Source organism: Battus philenor, unplaced genomic scaffold, assembly GCF_028537555.1.
Source record: "Battus philenor isolate CCGP_79_NKW_IND1 unplaced genomic scaffold, ilBatPhil1.0.hap1 SCAF_25, whole genome shotgun sequence".
NCBI lineage: Eukaryota > Metazoa > Arthropoda > Insecta > Lepidoptera > Papilionidae > Battus > Battus philenor.
The window spans coordinates 278,202-295,211 of record NW_027181688.1 but is presented as its reverse complement, the minus strand read 5'-3'; the positions used below and the strand labels follow the sequence as shown (position 1 = coordinate 295,211).

At 36.9% G+C, this 17,010-nt stretch overlaps 1 protein-coding gene across 1 annotated transcript in view; it reads right to left on the bottom strand.

Moving 5' to 3' along the window:
* Positions 1 to 3,598: 3,598 nt before the first annotated feature.
* Positions 3,599 to 17,010, bottom strand: part of LOC137925010 (putative serine protease F56F10.1) — a 39,417-nt gene continuing 26,005 nt past the window's right edge. The window contains 8 exon segments of the mRNA XM_068768438.1: positions 3,599 to 3,770; positions 5,198 to 5,328; positions 5,331 to 5,418; positions 9,548 to 9,680; positions 11,901 to 12,029; positions 14,007 to 14,155; positions 15,388 to 15,526; positions 16,204 to 16,337. Coding sequence (XP_068624539.1) covers positions 3,599 to 3,770; positions 5,198 to 5,328; positions 5,331 to 5,418; positions 9,548 to 9,680; positions 11,901 to 12,029; positions 14,007 to 14,155; positions 15,388 to 15,526; positions 16,204 to 16,337 — 1,075 coding nt within the window.

Here is a 17,010-nt window from a genome sequence, read left to right as displayed (position 1 = left end):
GAAATTGAAAGAAAAATTGTAATACTCACTCAGAACACGGAGTGCACATGGCGCCCAGCCTCCTGTACCCGATGGGGCAGAACATTCGAGAAATATATCTCTTAGCCCTGACATTAGACAACGGGGATTCCCCCACAGATTGTGGCGGCAGGACACTCGCCGTCGCCACCACCAGCAGGCACGCCAGCAGTACCACCAGCAGTTTGTTCATGGTGCTTCTAATTGCCACTGGGAACGCGACAGCGGCGGGAGAACTTAAGTACTGCGCTGTGATTCATTTTGTTATCAGTTCGCGAGCCTCTGACCGGGAAGTTCCTCGAACTGTATCAATATATATATTGTAGCACCTATGTAGCAATATATTATATTGTTTTTACATAGTTTCCTGCTTTGTCGTCACATATAATTACTATATGTATGCCAAAAGACTGTAGAAAGAACTTGATTTAAATAAATACATTTAAAAAACTTTTAAGTTAAACGGTTTTTTGATACCCATATTGTGGTGGTTGCGGAAAAATATGTACCTAGTCCGCCATATTGCAACGGCGTCCATCTTGAATTATAAATTTTGACATAATCATCGTGTTTTACTAGTGTAGCCCTTTCATTTGATACCTATATTGAGGGGGTTAAGGAAAAATACATAATCCGCCATTTTGTATCGGCGGCCATCTTAGATTTATAATGTTATTGATTTTATTATATTGTATTGTCATCTAAATTAAATTTGTGATTTTGATCCAAATAAATTCTGTACGGGTCGAACTAAATAAAACCGTTTAATAAGAATCAAACTGGGCGCTCTGAAATTTAATTCTTCGATATAAAAGTAAATAAAAAATTTTAAAATTCGAATTTTTATTTTAATTATACGATGGTTTATCTTTTATTGACATCAACATACGTTAGTAGGATGAAGAACAAAGTGCAAGAATTTTTCTAAAATAAATGTTACCTAAGTTATTCCTCGTTACATCCTACCTGCCATTTTAGAGATATGCCGAAAGGAACAGATAAAGATTTAAAATATATTATTTTGGTATATGTATCGTACATATATGCATGGAGTGAAATGCGGATATTTTAATATAAAAAACACACTACAATTTTATTTATCTGTAGAGATATAAATAAAAAAAATCCTTTATAAACATTAAAATGTTCTATAGGCGAAAAGATCATTTCAAAGGTGTTTTATCTGCACTCACGTTTATGTGTAAACCTTTACATAAAAACGTTTTTAACAATTCTTTGGAATGTAAAAAAATCCACTGTTCATAGTTTTTTGCTAACTCAATGAAGTCCAATCGAAGAACACAAAATTTGTTTTTGCTTCTTGCATTTGATGTAATTGAAGATACGCTGCGAGATTTAGGCTTTGTGTAGCTTCATCTAAATTGAGATGATGAAAACAGAGGTCTGTGAACTGAAAAGTTACTCTGGGCTATCGTATTCCAGTTACAACGAAGATGTTTGCAGGAAGAAGTACTATACCTGTGTAGATACATAGCGTTTTGATTAAAGTGTAGTGAAAAATAGTCATCATAGGGACTATTTTTAAAATATATAAATGTTCATTTGTCTTTTGTTCTTCGCGAATATTGCTCATTTCTTTATTTTTTTTTTAAAATTCAGGCTTAAGGGCGACGAGAACTGAATGCTCCACTGCTACCAGAAAGCGCTCTGATGGTCCGGAGGCTGTACGGAGGTTGGTAGCCAAAATAGCTACCTCATTGAGGTATATTTCCGGCGGAAGAGATTGACATGGCTTTGAGTCTTGGGAGTGGTATTCAAATCGTGTATGTATTTTGTGGGCGTATTTAACTTTTTATAAGTTTTTTCTCTGTACGACCCTGCGTATTAAATTATAACTAAATAGGTCATTTCGGAAGTTATTTAAGATACTTTAGGACACTTATTATTAATAGCATTGATATCTCTTTTCTGTATGACACATGACAATGCGAACAAATTAATACGGAACAGCTGTTACAGAAAATCCTTTTTCCTTCAAGACTTTAGTAGTAATCTAATTTATATTAATTACAATATATAACTTTAATAATGTATACTGTTTTATAAGTTACAAAGGTTTTCAACAGATGGCGCTTTTACATATTTTGAAAATAAATCAAATCGATATGAACAACTTAGACCACGGTTTTATGGCAACGCGAGTCACAGAATTTATGAGTGAACCAACCTTTGTGAGTTATTATTAGTTATCTTTTATAATGTTTTTATTGCGACTGCAATATGAGTACGGGAAAGGTTACGCCGCGTGCGAAAAACGCGGGACCCGGCACTAACCGAGAATTCCTTTCGCAGTGCCGGTCTCGCGCCGGCGCGTGATACGTTTGATTTTATTTTTTTACTTTAATTACCTTATATATGCAAATGATACTCAATAACATTTAAATTCTTTTAAGACAAATAAACAACAAAAAAGTAAATAGGCTTCTGACTGACTCCCATGTTCAAGACGCTCCGGCAGCGAAGCTGATAAAATGCATGTTTTATACGGCACGAATTTCTTGTTAGACGATTAAATGAATAAGAAAATATTATACATATACTGTTATATTTAACTTCATTGGCATCTTTCAAAAAACTTTTTGTTTCATTGAATTTAATTACGTCTTTTTTACTGTTTTCCTATCTTTCTCTTTTAGAACCTTCCTTGTCTTGATGCAAATATGAATTAAAAGTTTGCCGATTTCTTGGCTCTGGCATCACATCTGCATTTATTATTATTCAATAATATATACTATTATCATAAACTAAGGTGAGTTTGATTTTTCGTGACTTTGGGTAGTAGTGGGGGAGGAGGTGGCATATAAATAACAAGCGGCGACGGACTGAGCTCACTCTGTGTAAGACACTAATCGGTGTAACATAACTCCTGAAGATGCCCCCTAGAGGGGTGAAACACGTGTTGAGTGATTTGACTGTGGCAGTTGTGTGATTCGCATTGTTTGCCGCATACGCATTTATCAGCGGGCAGCGGGCGGTGCACTTTGTTGCACGACTACCACTGCATGTGCGGAAGTGGCTAAATATTAGTCCTTTTCTTACTTATGACTGTTATATAATAACTTACCTGCTGAAAGGTTCAAGTAATGCAGAAACATCAGAAGGTTCACTTTTTCTATGTTCACAAAAAATTCAAACAAATAATTATTTAGAATCGCAATGAATGTTGTAATGATAACCTTTGACAGTTTGTTATAGCGTTAAGTAAAATTACGATATTGTCTCCTAAAGAAATTTTTACCATGACTTTCATAAAACTAACCTTATTAAAGAAAAAAAGTTCGAATAAAAACGTTGATAAAAATTATTTTATATATGTTTTTACTCTAGATAAGCAAATACATATTATGATTTTATTTTTATTAGAACAATACAATAGATATAATAAATAAAATATAATAAAGTTAGCAGATATCACTATTAGTTCGGAATTGTATTGCAAATATTAAACCTTTGTAACTTAAAGGCGCTTATTAACTATTACTAAAATAAATTAACAGTTTTCTAAAATGGATACGCAATATTTATTATAGGAATCCATAAATGATTTTAAACCTATATTCTATAGTACGAGAGAAACAAAAGTGACAATCAAAGTGAACAACACGGGTGTCAAGATGGCGGCCGAGCTGTCAGGCGTGGTCGGCGGTTTTCCCGCCAAAAACTCTTGCATGTTTCTCAGCACTGATTGTTTAATTACTTCCAGCTGCTCTGTTTCGCTGTCTTTGGTAGATCTGGAAATTTAGTTGATATTAAATTTATAAACTAAGTGAATATATGAATCAACGAAATGACCAAAAATTTATGTTTATAAAGATATAGGAGACTTTGTAACGTTCGTATAATGAACTGTGTACATTTATATTTTAGTTAAGACATGGCTTATGGACTTTCTTTATTTTAAAAACAAGGAATATATTTAATTTATTAATAAAAATACGCTTGCAAGGATTCTAGGTACTCCTAAATTTAAGCTCTGATATTATTTTAAATCTTCTTAAAATACTTCGATTAAACTCTAATTGGATTTCAGTGTTATCTATGCTATATTAGTGCCCGGCTTTTGCCGGTATTTTTACCCATTTTTCAATAGAATTGTTGTTAAATATGACAGTGGTAGGCTGCTCTTCAAGGAATAGAAAGACAATAACAATATTTTTGTTATAAATCATTGTTGTTTTTGGGAGCACATATTACACGCGTATAGTTTTTAAAGAGAACAAAATGTCGGTAAAACAGTACTGCGTATATGAGGCTTATTGACTAGCGCCATCTAGTATAGTTTGGAGAAAGTGTGATAAAACAGTTCTATGTATTTATCACTACTATATGTTTTATTTATTAAAAAGATACGTATGAAATCCATCGAGCAGCAGGTGTAACACTTCCAGTCTCAGTTTATGTTACCATATACTATATTCATCCTTCTACAGGTGGTTAGTTGTCAAGTTATTTTAAATTGAACACCAAAAGATAAATTTCTTGAAATTATATCAATCTTGTTTATACATATGCTTACATCTTTAATAATGACATAAAAGGTCATTGACGTTTTAAGACTTGATTGTTTCTAGTGGCAGCGGAAAGGACACATTGTGTTCGGGTCTGAATTGGCAACCACAAGCTGGTGGACTCTTTGTGGGTAGACCAGACCTCCCACTAAACGGACCGACGAGATAGTTAAGGTTGCGCAAAGGTTGTGACATCATGGCGCCATTGCCCGGCAATGGGCGTCTATCGCCTGACCTGTTGGGCAAGCTATCATTTATATCGAGTAAAGCTTATAAAACAGATAATCCTAGCATCTTTCTCAATTCTGAAGCTTGTGATCTCTTCTTATAGTGAGAAAAGTCGAGTGAAGACCACAAGCTGGTAGACGCAACGTGAACAGGCTCTTCACTAACTAGACTGACGACATAGTCCAGGGCGCGGGAATTCATTCAATATAGGTGCAAGATTGATCACCACGATAGGTGATATCTGTAGCTCTATGGTTTGCAGTAAACGAAATGTAAAGAGAAAAGTATCTTACTATCAAATACAGTAATTACAAATGAAAGGGTAATTTTAAACTAGAATTTTGTTGAAGATTTGAGTTACGCTGGTTTCTGCTTCTTGTTGCTTATTTTAACATCTGTTAGAATTATTTTCGTGCTTGTACCTGATGGCTCGGCAGTGGGACACCTGGGAGGCCACGTATACGGGCGCCAGCGGGGTCGCGTGCGTCGCGTTGGGTCCCATCGGCGACCAGGGGTCGTGCCCGCCGGCGACCAGGGGTCGTGCCCGCCGGCGACCGACACCACGCCGTCCGGCATGAAAGTTAGACCTCCGAACAGTAGATTTGTCCGCTTTATCCCCTGGCGGAGGAAATTCTCGTCGAAACTGTGAAAAGTTACTTAAGTTTGTAAACATATCTTAAATTACGTACCTGTATATTTAAAGATAGAGAGATTTGTAACGGAATTTATATTGATTTTGACTTTTATTTAAAATATGATCTATATTCCCCAGACATCAGCATCTGTACCTTTGTTTTCATATTTACGTTTAATATTTCTGATTTTTTTTGCTCGAATTTTTGCATGTTACAGTGTTGTCTCTTAAACTATTTAAAACAAAATTGAAGTCATCTAATAATTTTTTTAAGTCATTGATATCTTTTTCGTTTCAACGACGCCCTAATGTCCTAATGTCTAGTTTTTAACATTAAATTTAATGCAACCTTCCGTGTGCCATCTTCAGGTTGTGCGCCAGTTTGTGTGCAATGGTTGCCTTGCGATCACACACACCCAAACACACACATATATTTTTTTTGAAGAGGTTTAAAAATACGTTTACGTATCATAGAATATGTTTGTGTGGGTATACATTATATATATACTTAAATATATAATTACCGGGGTGTATGTCTTTTGTCTTGCATATATAATACTAAAAGTAAATGAAAAGGTCAGCAACAAATGAAAATTTAGAATCGTCTTTCAAAATTAAAACAAGTTATATTATGTTGTTAGAGTCATAAGAATATGTTTAAAAATTTTGATTTTTTAAGTAAGAAAAGGACCAATATTTAGCCACTTTCGCACATGCACTGGTAGTCGTGCAACAAAGTGCACCGCCTGCCAGCCCGCTGATAAACGCGTATGCGGCAAACAATGCGAATCACTCAACTGCCACGGTTAATTCACTCAACACGTGTTTCACCCCTCCACGGGGCATCTTCAGGAGTTATGTTACACCGATTAGTGCCACTCTGTGTTGTTGCACGACTACTACTGCATGTGCAGAAGTGGCTAAATATTGGTCCTTTTCTTACTTAGGATGGACTTCCGCAAGGTAACGCCTGATTCCATTAAATATTTGATTTTTTACTTTATTTAAAAATAATAACTTAATAAAAAGCACTGCTTATATAGTTATTTTTCTTATGAATAAATGGATTTTTCTTTTTTATAAATTTTTCGATCTTTACGATTTCGAAGGTTTGGCTCTTTACTGATTTATTCCTTAGTACAAGACGATGAGAATGCACCGCTTCAGCTATATTGTCGACATCGTCACGCGATCTTTGGGGGAGACCCATAAGGGCGTCTATAAGCTGACATGGTGACAACTAGAAAATCCTTTTTCTGAATTCCACTTCTAAATATTTACACAGTGCAAGTAATTGCGGTCGAAGTACGTCATAGCCACGTTGTTATTTAAAATTTATTTGTTTTGTACTATAATTGTCATCTTGAATCATAATTTGTGGTTTTAGACATCAATACTTGCGTCATATAGCTGGAGTCATTCAAGCTATGGCGAATAACAAGGAGATTGGTTGCCTTTTTTTGGTATTAGAAGTGAAATGTTCAGGATGGACACAAGATGCACTGTCCTATGGGCGAAGGACAGGGGTACGTGGAATTCCAACCTTTTTTTTTGTTTGTTTCGGTGGGAGAAATCTTTTGGTATTCAAGACGCCCTGCCTCTGCGGGGAGGACAGGGGTATGTGGGATTCCTACCCACTAAAACCCCCCCCGGTGGTCGCCCTCTGCGTTTAACGGGGGACCGCGGTATCTCCCGGTCAGGGATCGCCACGCGGTCTTCCCTCGCGCCGTGATATTTTTCGATAGCCCGTCCCGGGGTATGCGTGGATACGCTACCCCCGAAACCCTCGTGGTGCTAACACGATGGTTCGAGACCACGTCGAACCATCGTCCGCCTCAGAGTCGCCGAAGGTAGTGGGAGTTTAGGGCCCCCACCCTAAACTCCCGCGACTCCTCGTGGAATTCCAACCTAATACAACTTTCTCGGTGATCCTCTTCGGTAGCTTAAGGGGGCCGCAGGATATTTTACGAAACTCACAGCTGCTCCTCAGTACTCTGCCAAGACGCATCCCGGGAAGAAACAGTATCTACCCCGGAATCCTGGCTGTACCACAGCAATATTAGACCGTTTCACGTTTCTGCCCCACCAAGGCCTTCACTCTAAACGCTTGTCAACGCCCTTGTAGACCCTCTTACTTAGTGAACTCGGGCTAAAGGATTAGGAGATCAGTAGCCTAATGGTGAGAATGTCTGATTTATTGAAGGTCGCGGATTCAATCCCATGAAACACACAGAAATAATAACTAGCGCAATGATGATATTGTAAGTAAAATTTTCAAAGTTCGATATAACTACATTTTTAAATTAATTATTGTTTATTATCTGTCGCTGCAAACATTGTACTGCATTTCAAAGAAAAAAAATATGTAGGAGCAACATTACGTCATCACCAGCGGCGCATCGAAAAGGGGAATCCCACAGAAATGCAATTCTTTAATTAAGAAAAAGACCAATATTTAGCCACTTCCGCACATGCAGTGGTAGTCGCGCAACAAAGTGCACCGGGACATCCTCAGAAGTTATGCTACACCGATTAGTGCCAAACTCAGAGTGGGACGGAGACTCTCCCCGTGGAGGGGTGAAACACGTGTTGAGTGATTTAACGGTGACAGTTGTGTAATTCGCATTGTCTGCCGCATACGCATTTATCAGCGGGCTGACGGGCGGTGCACTTTGTTGCACGACTACCACTGCATGTGCGGAAGTGGCTAAATATTGCTACTTTTCTTACTTAGGATGGACTACTGTAAAATAACGCCTGATTCCATTAAATATGTTATTCTTTATACACATCGTGCGAAAGAGAGCGCACTATAATTCTCGACGCGTGATTTTAATTGATTGATTGTCCTCTTAAACACTTCTATTTAGACTTTGTGTTGTAATGAGACCTAATGGCCAAAGGAACCATAAATAAATTAATGTAACATATTTCAGAATAATCTACGGCATGGTTGTAAATAGGTTTAAAAACTTATTGCTGAAAAATGAGCTATACATTCAGCCTTTTCAAGCTTTTACATAAACAATCACCCTGTATGCGAGTATTGCCGCGCTTAGCAAGTGCAGTCACTCCTCGTATTGACTCTTCGAGAGTATAAGAGCACTCCGAAATGCATTACCGTGCCCTCCCGCACGCGGCACTCCCAACGATATAGTGCACTGCACATACACTCTCCAGAGTAATGTATTGCTCTGTAACGTTCGAAGAATTTCTTGCCCACGTCATGAGAATCGAGTTCAGACGTAAAGAAAAAACACTAGTAATTATCTATATATTATTATTATCAAATAGTAATACATACTAAACCGAAATAATTTGTTTTTGACGACTTACACAGTGACTTGTTTAAAAAATACATAACGAATTCGACTTTATATGCGACTCGGTTAGTAATATTAAAGTTTAAATTGGTACGTTTATTAAAAAAGTTGCCCACCCAGGACTAGAGGATTACTTATGCAAACATAATTAATAAGATAATCAAACTTGATCATTTGTTAGACCTTCCGTTGTGACAGTAAGAGTGCCCGCTTGTAATCGGTGTAATATTGCTCCTGAGGATGCCCCGTGGAGGGGTGTAACATGTGTTGAGTGGTTTAGCAGTGGTAGTTGTGTAAATCGCATTTTTTGCACATTTATCAGCGGGCTGGCGGGCGGTGCACTATATTGCACGACTACTGCTACATAGCTGAAGTAGCTATATATTAGTCTTTTTCTTACTTAGGATGGACTTCCGCAGAGTAACCTGAATCTATTACCTATAAAGACATAAGAGGAAAGAATGAATGACATCGAGAAGGACGAAAGATGAGTATGGCATATAATTTATTTGAAAAATTATCATATACATAAATACATTGTCCACCCATGATAGGTGACGAATAAGAGGCCAGAAAGTGGCTGTGATATTAAAAATAAATAAACAAAATAAACCAATAAACTTTTAGGATTTTGTTAGTAAAAATTGTCGCTGTAATTGTAAAGTTGCATCTCATACGAATGATTTATTTAATGTTTAAGGAAAGTTTGACTAATAAAAATATGGTAAGTTTATAGATTAAACAAAAATAAAAATGAAGCAATGTGATGAAAGTTTGTCTAAAAATAAGCTAAAAATAAGATAAAAACGACTCACTTGTCCCCAAAGAAATCGCGGCACATGCGATGGAAGTAACTAAGCGGTACCGTGGACAGGAAGGGATGCTCCTCACCGTTCGTTGTCTGGTACCAGCCGTACTCCACGCAGGTCTGGTACGTCCATAGTCGCACTGCGTACCAAAAACATGTCATTTTATTGATCATAGTTCTGCAAACAATTTACCCATTTTCCTACCACACCGTGAACTATGTTTTTATTGCATATATTAACATTATTTTTCACTTTGAAATATTTTTATGAACTATCGGAGGCCTCTCGTTCCCACGTATTATTTTTGAGACAGGGATATAAACCTTCATATTTTCGCTCTATCTCTCTCTCATCTTTCACAATATATCTCTTTCTTACTTCATCTGCCACCATACATTACATTCACGCATCACCTGTCATTCCTGGCCAATTTATTGAAATTTTAATTATTTCAAATTAACTGTTCTTGTTTTTTTTTGCTTTCAAATTTTCTATTTCGTGTTATTTTATACACCGTTTAAATTTTTCATTTTCTTTTTTAAAAAATTGGAAATTTATAATAACTTAATATATTACAATGTCTTCTTACGCGGTTCTGTTACACTTAATTACTGCACTTATTATCTTCTATCTTTCCTTCTGCGTCTTATGAGGTCTGCCAGCTGCCATTTAACCCATTTAAATATACAAATCCAGCTATATCTGTTACTTTAATTATAACATTTCAATTGTAATCACTATATGTATTTATTCCGTTTGGAATTCTAGACAGCACTGCAGGGACAGTAACGTCTGTTCCAAATCGATAGCAAATCTAGGAACAATTAGGAATAAATCACAGTTGTGATGGGTTGAATTAACTAAAATTTAATCAACTGAAAAGAGTTAGTTTGAAATGTGCGATTTTAATTATGATAGTGTATAAGTGGACATTTTGTTTGCAATTAGAAACTCAAACGGAAAATATTATAATAAAATTTATTTTTAGAATAATTAATGCTGCAATAAGGTCATATAAAACCAACTTACTATTAAGTTACTTTAGATGCATCGCCTGCTTGGTAACTTAGGCAAATTACTAAATGAAGGGCATGATTGTAAAAGACCACGTGGTCATATGCTAGTCTGAACAAGTCAAATCAATCACTGGACTCTGTTGCTATTTTCAGGACAGCAGAGGATAAGATAGTACAGAAGGAGCTTGTTTACGATTCTGTAAATGCTTTTCTAGATGGACATACAGAACCCGGCAATAAATATTGCACATCGACTTTTGGAACGAGACAATCGGCTAATTTCTCTGTCATACACTACCCATGTGACGTTCTGTCAGTCGTATTTCGTGCGACAGAGATAACGCTCTACGAAGCCGAAATTAGCCGATTGTATCTTTCCAAAGGTCGATGTGTAATATTAAGACCTTTGAAAAGAGACAATCGGCTAATATTGGCTTCATAGAGCACTATCTCTGTCCCACACTATCTATGTGACATTTGTCGTTGTATTTCGTGTGACAGAGATAACGCTCTACGAAGCCGAAATTAGCCGATTGTCTCTTTCCAAAGGTCGATGTACAATATTTATCGCCAGGTACTGTACAAAGATTAAGGTAATATATTTTGTACCTTCTTCCTATCATATGTAGTGCTAGAGGAAGGCTGCATACAATCGGTCTTATTGAAAACATATGAAGGAGGCCTATGTCCAAGAGTGAACACTGGTGTAGTGTGAATGTACTTTGGAGGTCACTAAAGGTCACAGTTCACCAGTGTCACTTCTCTTTTGTTATAGATACTATGGCCAAAAAGTTGCTTCTTTTCTTTAGTCTCGGTGTATGTGATATCGCGGATACCTTCAAGAAAGCAGAATACGTTCGTTTGTACACATAAAGAGTAGACCCCCAGAGTACGAAAGTAAGTCGTATTCAATCTCAACATACCAGGTTCCAGAACCAGAGGGCGACCGGAAACTAGATGTATGGATGTGGTCAATAAAGACATGCGGTTCTGCAAAGTTTCCGAAAATGTAACGTCGAATAGAACGAATTGCAAGGCAGACCTCACCATCAGATGGAAATAATAAATGTCACGAAGAGAGGGAGGTCAAAAAGTAATTTCTCAGATAAGGACACGTTTAAAAGCCTTGTATCAATGGTTTAAGTGTAAATAATAATAAAACCTTTTATGTCCATATCATTGTTTTACAATTGAAATATATATTCACTCAGTTGTTGATTCTGTATGGATCTTGGGATATTGTTACTGCGTTATTTACGAGAACGATGCTATTGGATATATCTTCAATGTCAGCTACAAAGTAGGGGGTGTTTGAGGAACATCAGACATGCAAAGTCACTTACTGACGGCCTGCTGGGCATCATAGCTGGTGTTGGTGTGTGCTGCCACTTGAGCCGCGTAGCTCGCCTGAATACAGGGCTGGGTCCATGACTGTTGGGTTATCCAGTTGGCAAGACGTTCAGAAGGGTCCGCTGGAAAAAACTGACTTCAATAGATGTTTCATCATACCAAAATAAATAGTTGGAAATTTTAAAAAAAGAATTTGCTCGTATAATGATTTGCTTTTTTTTATAGTAGGTTGCCATTTTGTTAATATATTTTTACTTGAGATTTCTATTTTAAAACTAGCTGATCCCGCAAACGTTGTTTTGCAAAAAAAATTAAAGTTTTTAATTAACAAATGTAAGATAAGGGTTGATCGTAGAGGGGTGAAAATTTAGGTTTGTATGTATTTTTGTATGCTGTATCATAATAAAATAAAAACCAAAAAAATTGTTTAAAAAATTAAATATAGGGGTGAACCACCCTTATCACTTAGGGGTATGGAAAATAGATAGTAGCCGATTCTCAGACATACTGAATATGCATGTAAAATTTGGTAAAAATCGGTCAAGCCGTTTCGGAGGAGTTCAAGTTCAAACACCGTGACACGAGAATTTAATATATTAGATTGTTTTTCTGAAGGTTGTTTCTACAGACTCATTTAAATACTTACATAAATAGTTGTGATAGACACATGATAAATACAAGAAATGAAAATAAACTTGTAGCGCTTAAATTTTGTTTCATAAACAACAAGTTCTTTATGGTTAAAAGTGTATATGTTATATATATAATAATGTTGTACAACATATTTTAGACCTTCCCTTACTTAGTTTTAAATCTAAATTTAATAACCTATTATTAAATAAAAGTGTTTTTAGTCGAGAGAAATGTATGGAATTTAGTTGACTCATTTACATATTGATTATATTGTACATAACAAAACTTGTTACATTTAATTTAAAAAGAGCTGTTGAGTTTCTGACAGGCTTTTCTTGTTCGTCAAATTTTTATCTATTTATTTATTTGTTATAGTGATGTGGGAGAAGCAGGAAGAAACTCCTCAATTACTTTGAAAATAAAAGTTTCTGGATCCGTAGTTCTATGCATTTCTGTATATTCACGCGCTATGTGGCCGAAGTAACCTGGGATCCGCTAGTGAAAGTTGTGCAGAACCTGGTGTTTTTACGGAATTAATCAGGAACAGACTTATTGATTCCCCTGGCAGTCCTATATTCTATATACATGCATCTAATATTCTATCACAATATATAGGAGTACATTTCTGTAATATCTACAAAAGATATACGTACATAACTTTTTTTGCGCCCATCCCACTGTTGGACATAGGCTTAACCCTTAGATTTTTAATATTAGCGATTGGAATCGGTAAAACACTTTATAAACGGCACCGAAAAAAATACATGTGCCAAATCAACTGCCGGGTACTTTTTATCGTTCGCCAATAATTAGGCCTCGATATCAAAGTATAGCCCTATCGTAAAGATCACCACGACGACCGAGCTATGTATTCAATCCACTGCCCCTTTGGACGGGCAATCCCACGAGCTCGTCGACCTTGGTCAATCTGCTAATAATTTCTTGTTATTCTTCTTCTCTTCAGCCGATGGACGCCCACTGCTGGGCACGTGCTTCGCCCAAAGATCGCAACGACCACCGGTCCTGCGCTGCTTGCTTCTGGCGACCTGATACAACCATAACTATGTCGTAGATCCACCTAGTGGGGGGTAGGGTTTCTTACCCACGTTGCGTCTACTAGGTCATGATCGCCACTCGAGAATCTTCGGCTCCGACCATCGGTTGTACAAGCTACGTGGTATGTCCACTGCCACTACGGATAAGCAATCCCACGAGCTCGTTGACCTTAGTCATTCTGCTAATAATATATTTTGTTCTTCTTTTCAGTCGTAGACGCCCACTGCTGGGCACTTGCCTCGCCCAAAGATCGCAACGACCACCGGTCCTGTGCTGCCCGCATCGGGAGACTTGATACAACCTTAACCATGTCGTACGTCGTCCACTGCCAGTTTGGACCAGCAAAGCTACGAGCAATTATTCGCTGGCCTTGGTTATTTTGCTAATATCTGTTCCCTGTTAATACTTACAGACGTTGACGTCGGTGAGAACTGCGCAGGCGGTGGCGATGTCTCCAGGAGTTGCGTATTGCACCAGATACGCGAAGGTCTCCGTCACGCCGAACCAGAAGAAGGTAGCCACGTCCAGCGGGTCTGACCCGTTTATAGGCGAACAGGTACTGCAGGGAGAGGTATACCTTTTATTTGTTAGTACAGGAACTGTGTACCATAGGCCTGTATACAGGTGATATATATATATATATATATATATATATATATATATATATATATATATATTATATACTGTATACAGGTTGCAGGTATAAAGGTTATGATTGGTAATTTGCTGCCATTTAATGTACGATATTGCCTATTATAAAATCAATGATTTCAGGATTAATATAAAACCTTTTGACCATATAAATAAGGAAAATCTTTCAAATTTCTGATCACTACGTAATTAAATTTGAATATACTACTACTCCGCTAGCTCAGTGACCCAAAGTGTGTCTTGGCCTCCGAAGCGAGAGACTTCCACTTTCCTCTATCTTGCGCCATCGTCTGCCATTGGTTGACATTCAATTCGCGCAAGTCTGCCTTAACGCGATCGATCCAGCGATACCTGGGTCTACCCACTGGTCTTCCACTGGACCTTCACGCTCCGATCCGATCCCATTCGCTCCAAGTGACCAAGCCAGCGGATTCGTTGAGCTTTATATTTGCCAATGATGTTTGGCTGTGCTACTAAAGTCTCAATTTCGGCATTCTTTCAGAGCCTCATAAATTTGAATATATGTTTGAAAAAATAATTATTATTTAATATCTATCCCTATAGGCTTTATATAGCCTGGTGTTATATCTTTTTGGCCTTTACCATTGGGGTCTATTCATACAACCCCTGTCTGAGTTTACAAAGACAGTTTTGCTTAATCATTTATTTATATTTTTTTTTGAGAGAACTTATTAGCTTGTTGCATTCCAATGGAAAAAGTGACATATGCCAGATTGATTTCTTTACAAAGAGTGTATATAAATAGATCTGTACTGTACATTAAACCCTGTAAATATTTTATACCTGTAACCATCACCCTGTATATTCACTACGTACTGTCATATACTATTTTTTAAAATTTCTCATTATGTCTTATAAGCCATTAACAAATATTTAATTTTGAATTATAATATACGCACAAGCGTTCTTCTTAATTTTTACTAAAATAAATTTTTCACTATAGTGATTTTATTTTTATTTAAATTCTAAACGCAAATTCTGTTAAATGTCACCCTTCACTATTGGAACTCCGTGCTTGTTGAGTAATTTTTATGTACATAGTTCATTCAAGCCAAATATACAGTAAATCATAACTATATATCTATCACATATTGTATGAGGATGAATTAATTTTGATACTTGAACAATCGCGAGATCCTGGCGGCGCCGGCTTCCGTCTTCAGCTCTTGGTGAACTTTCTGCACGGACTCAGCGATGCTCTCCACGCAGTGATGACTGCCCTGCACTCGCAGCGCTTCCGCTATCACCTCCAGGTATTCTGTGAGCCAAGATATTCATCTATCATACACTAGAAGCTGTATTTCAATTATTATCTACCAAATGTTCTGGAGTCTAGACTCCACCAGTGAAGAACGAACCGACAAACTTATCGTGAGTTAATTGAAAATGTATGGAGAAGAATATCTTATATACAGAAGTATATACCCTCAAGCTAAGATGATGATTATTATTACGAAAAAAGATGAAGATATAGAGAATAGCTTTAAACCATAAGATCGTCTAGCTTCGATGACCGTATCGGGATCCTAAAAATGAATGCTCACGAAGTATCTCGGTGAGGTAAAGAAGCCGGAATATTCTAGAAGAACTGTGTAATGATTTCCATGTTCACAATAGCTCTGACAAGAAGACAAAACTAAGAAGATGGATCAACTAATACTTTTTCTTTGCAAATATTTGAAATATATAATTTTATGTATATATTATTAATGACATATATTTTTTAAGGTATGCGACATAGTAAGAATTTGTGACAGTATGTCTGCAGGGCCAGATAATACTGACCAAAATTTTGGATAAAGGAAACATATTACTATAATATATATATATATATACATATATATATTATACTAATATGTTTCATAGTGATCACTTTATAAAGTGTGATTGCACAGGGATAATGTAATGAGGATATTCAAGCACTGAGGAACTCACCAGGGAAGTCCTCCTGGGCGTGTAGTGGTCCGCTGTCGGAGAAGGCGGCTGTCACGAGGTGAGGGTATGCCAGGCGCATCCACGTGGCCATACTGCCCGCGTACGAACATCCCACCAGCGACACCTTGCCCCCCCTGACATGAAATGCAATTAATACTAGCTATCAGAAACTCTGCTATATATAGGCCACGATGAGAGACATCTGATGAATTTTACTATGTCGGCAGTCACCCTATGAAGGGCCTATTTGAAGTAGGTGTCTGTATGCTGGTGATAATGTTCAGAGGAACTTCAAGAATGTACAGTAATTAGGCATGACTTTCAGAATTAATCTTATATCGAAATACTAGCTATCAGAAACTCTGCTATATATAGGCCACGATGAGAGACATTTGCCGAATTTTACTGTGTCGGCAGTCACCCTATGAAGGGCCTATTTGAAGTAGGTGTCTGTATGCTGGTGATAATGTTCAGAGGAACTTCAAGAATGTACAGTAATTAGGCATGACTTTCAGAATTAATCTTATATCGAAATACTAGCTATCAGAAACTCTGCTATATATAGGCCACGATGAGAGACATTTGCCGAATTTTACTGTTGTTAGTTCCCCTATTAGGGGCTTATTTGAAGTAGGTGTCTGTATGCTGGTGATAATGTTCAAAGGATCTTCGAGCATGAACAATAATCAAGCATGACTTTCATAATTAATCTTACATCGAAAAGTCTAGTTTAAAATATACGCACATAACAAATATTGAGATATGAAATAATGGATATAAAAACTTTATAGTTTGATATATTGAAGT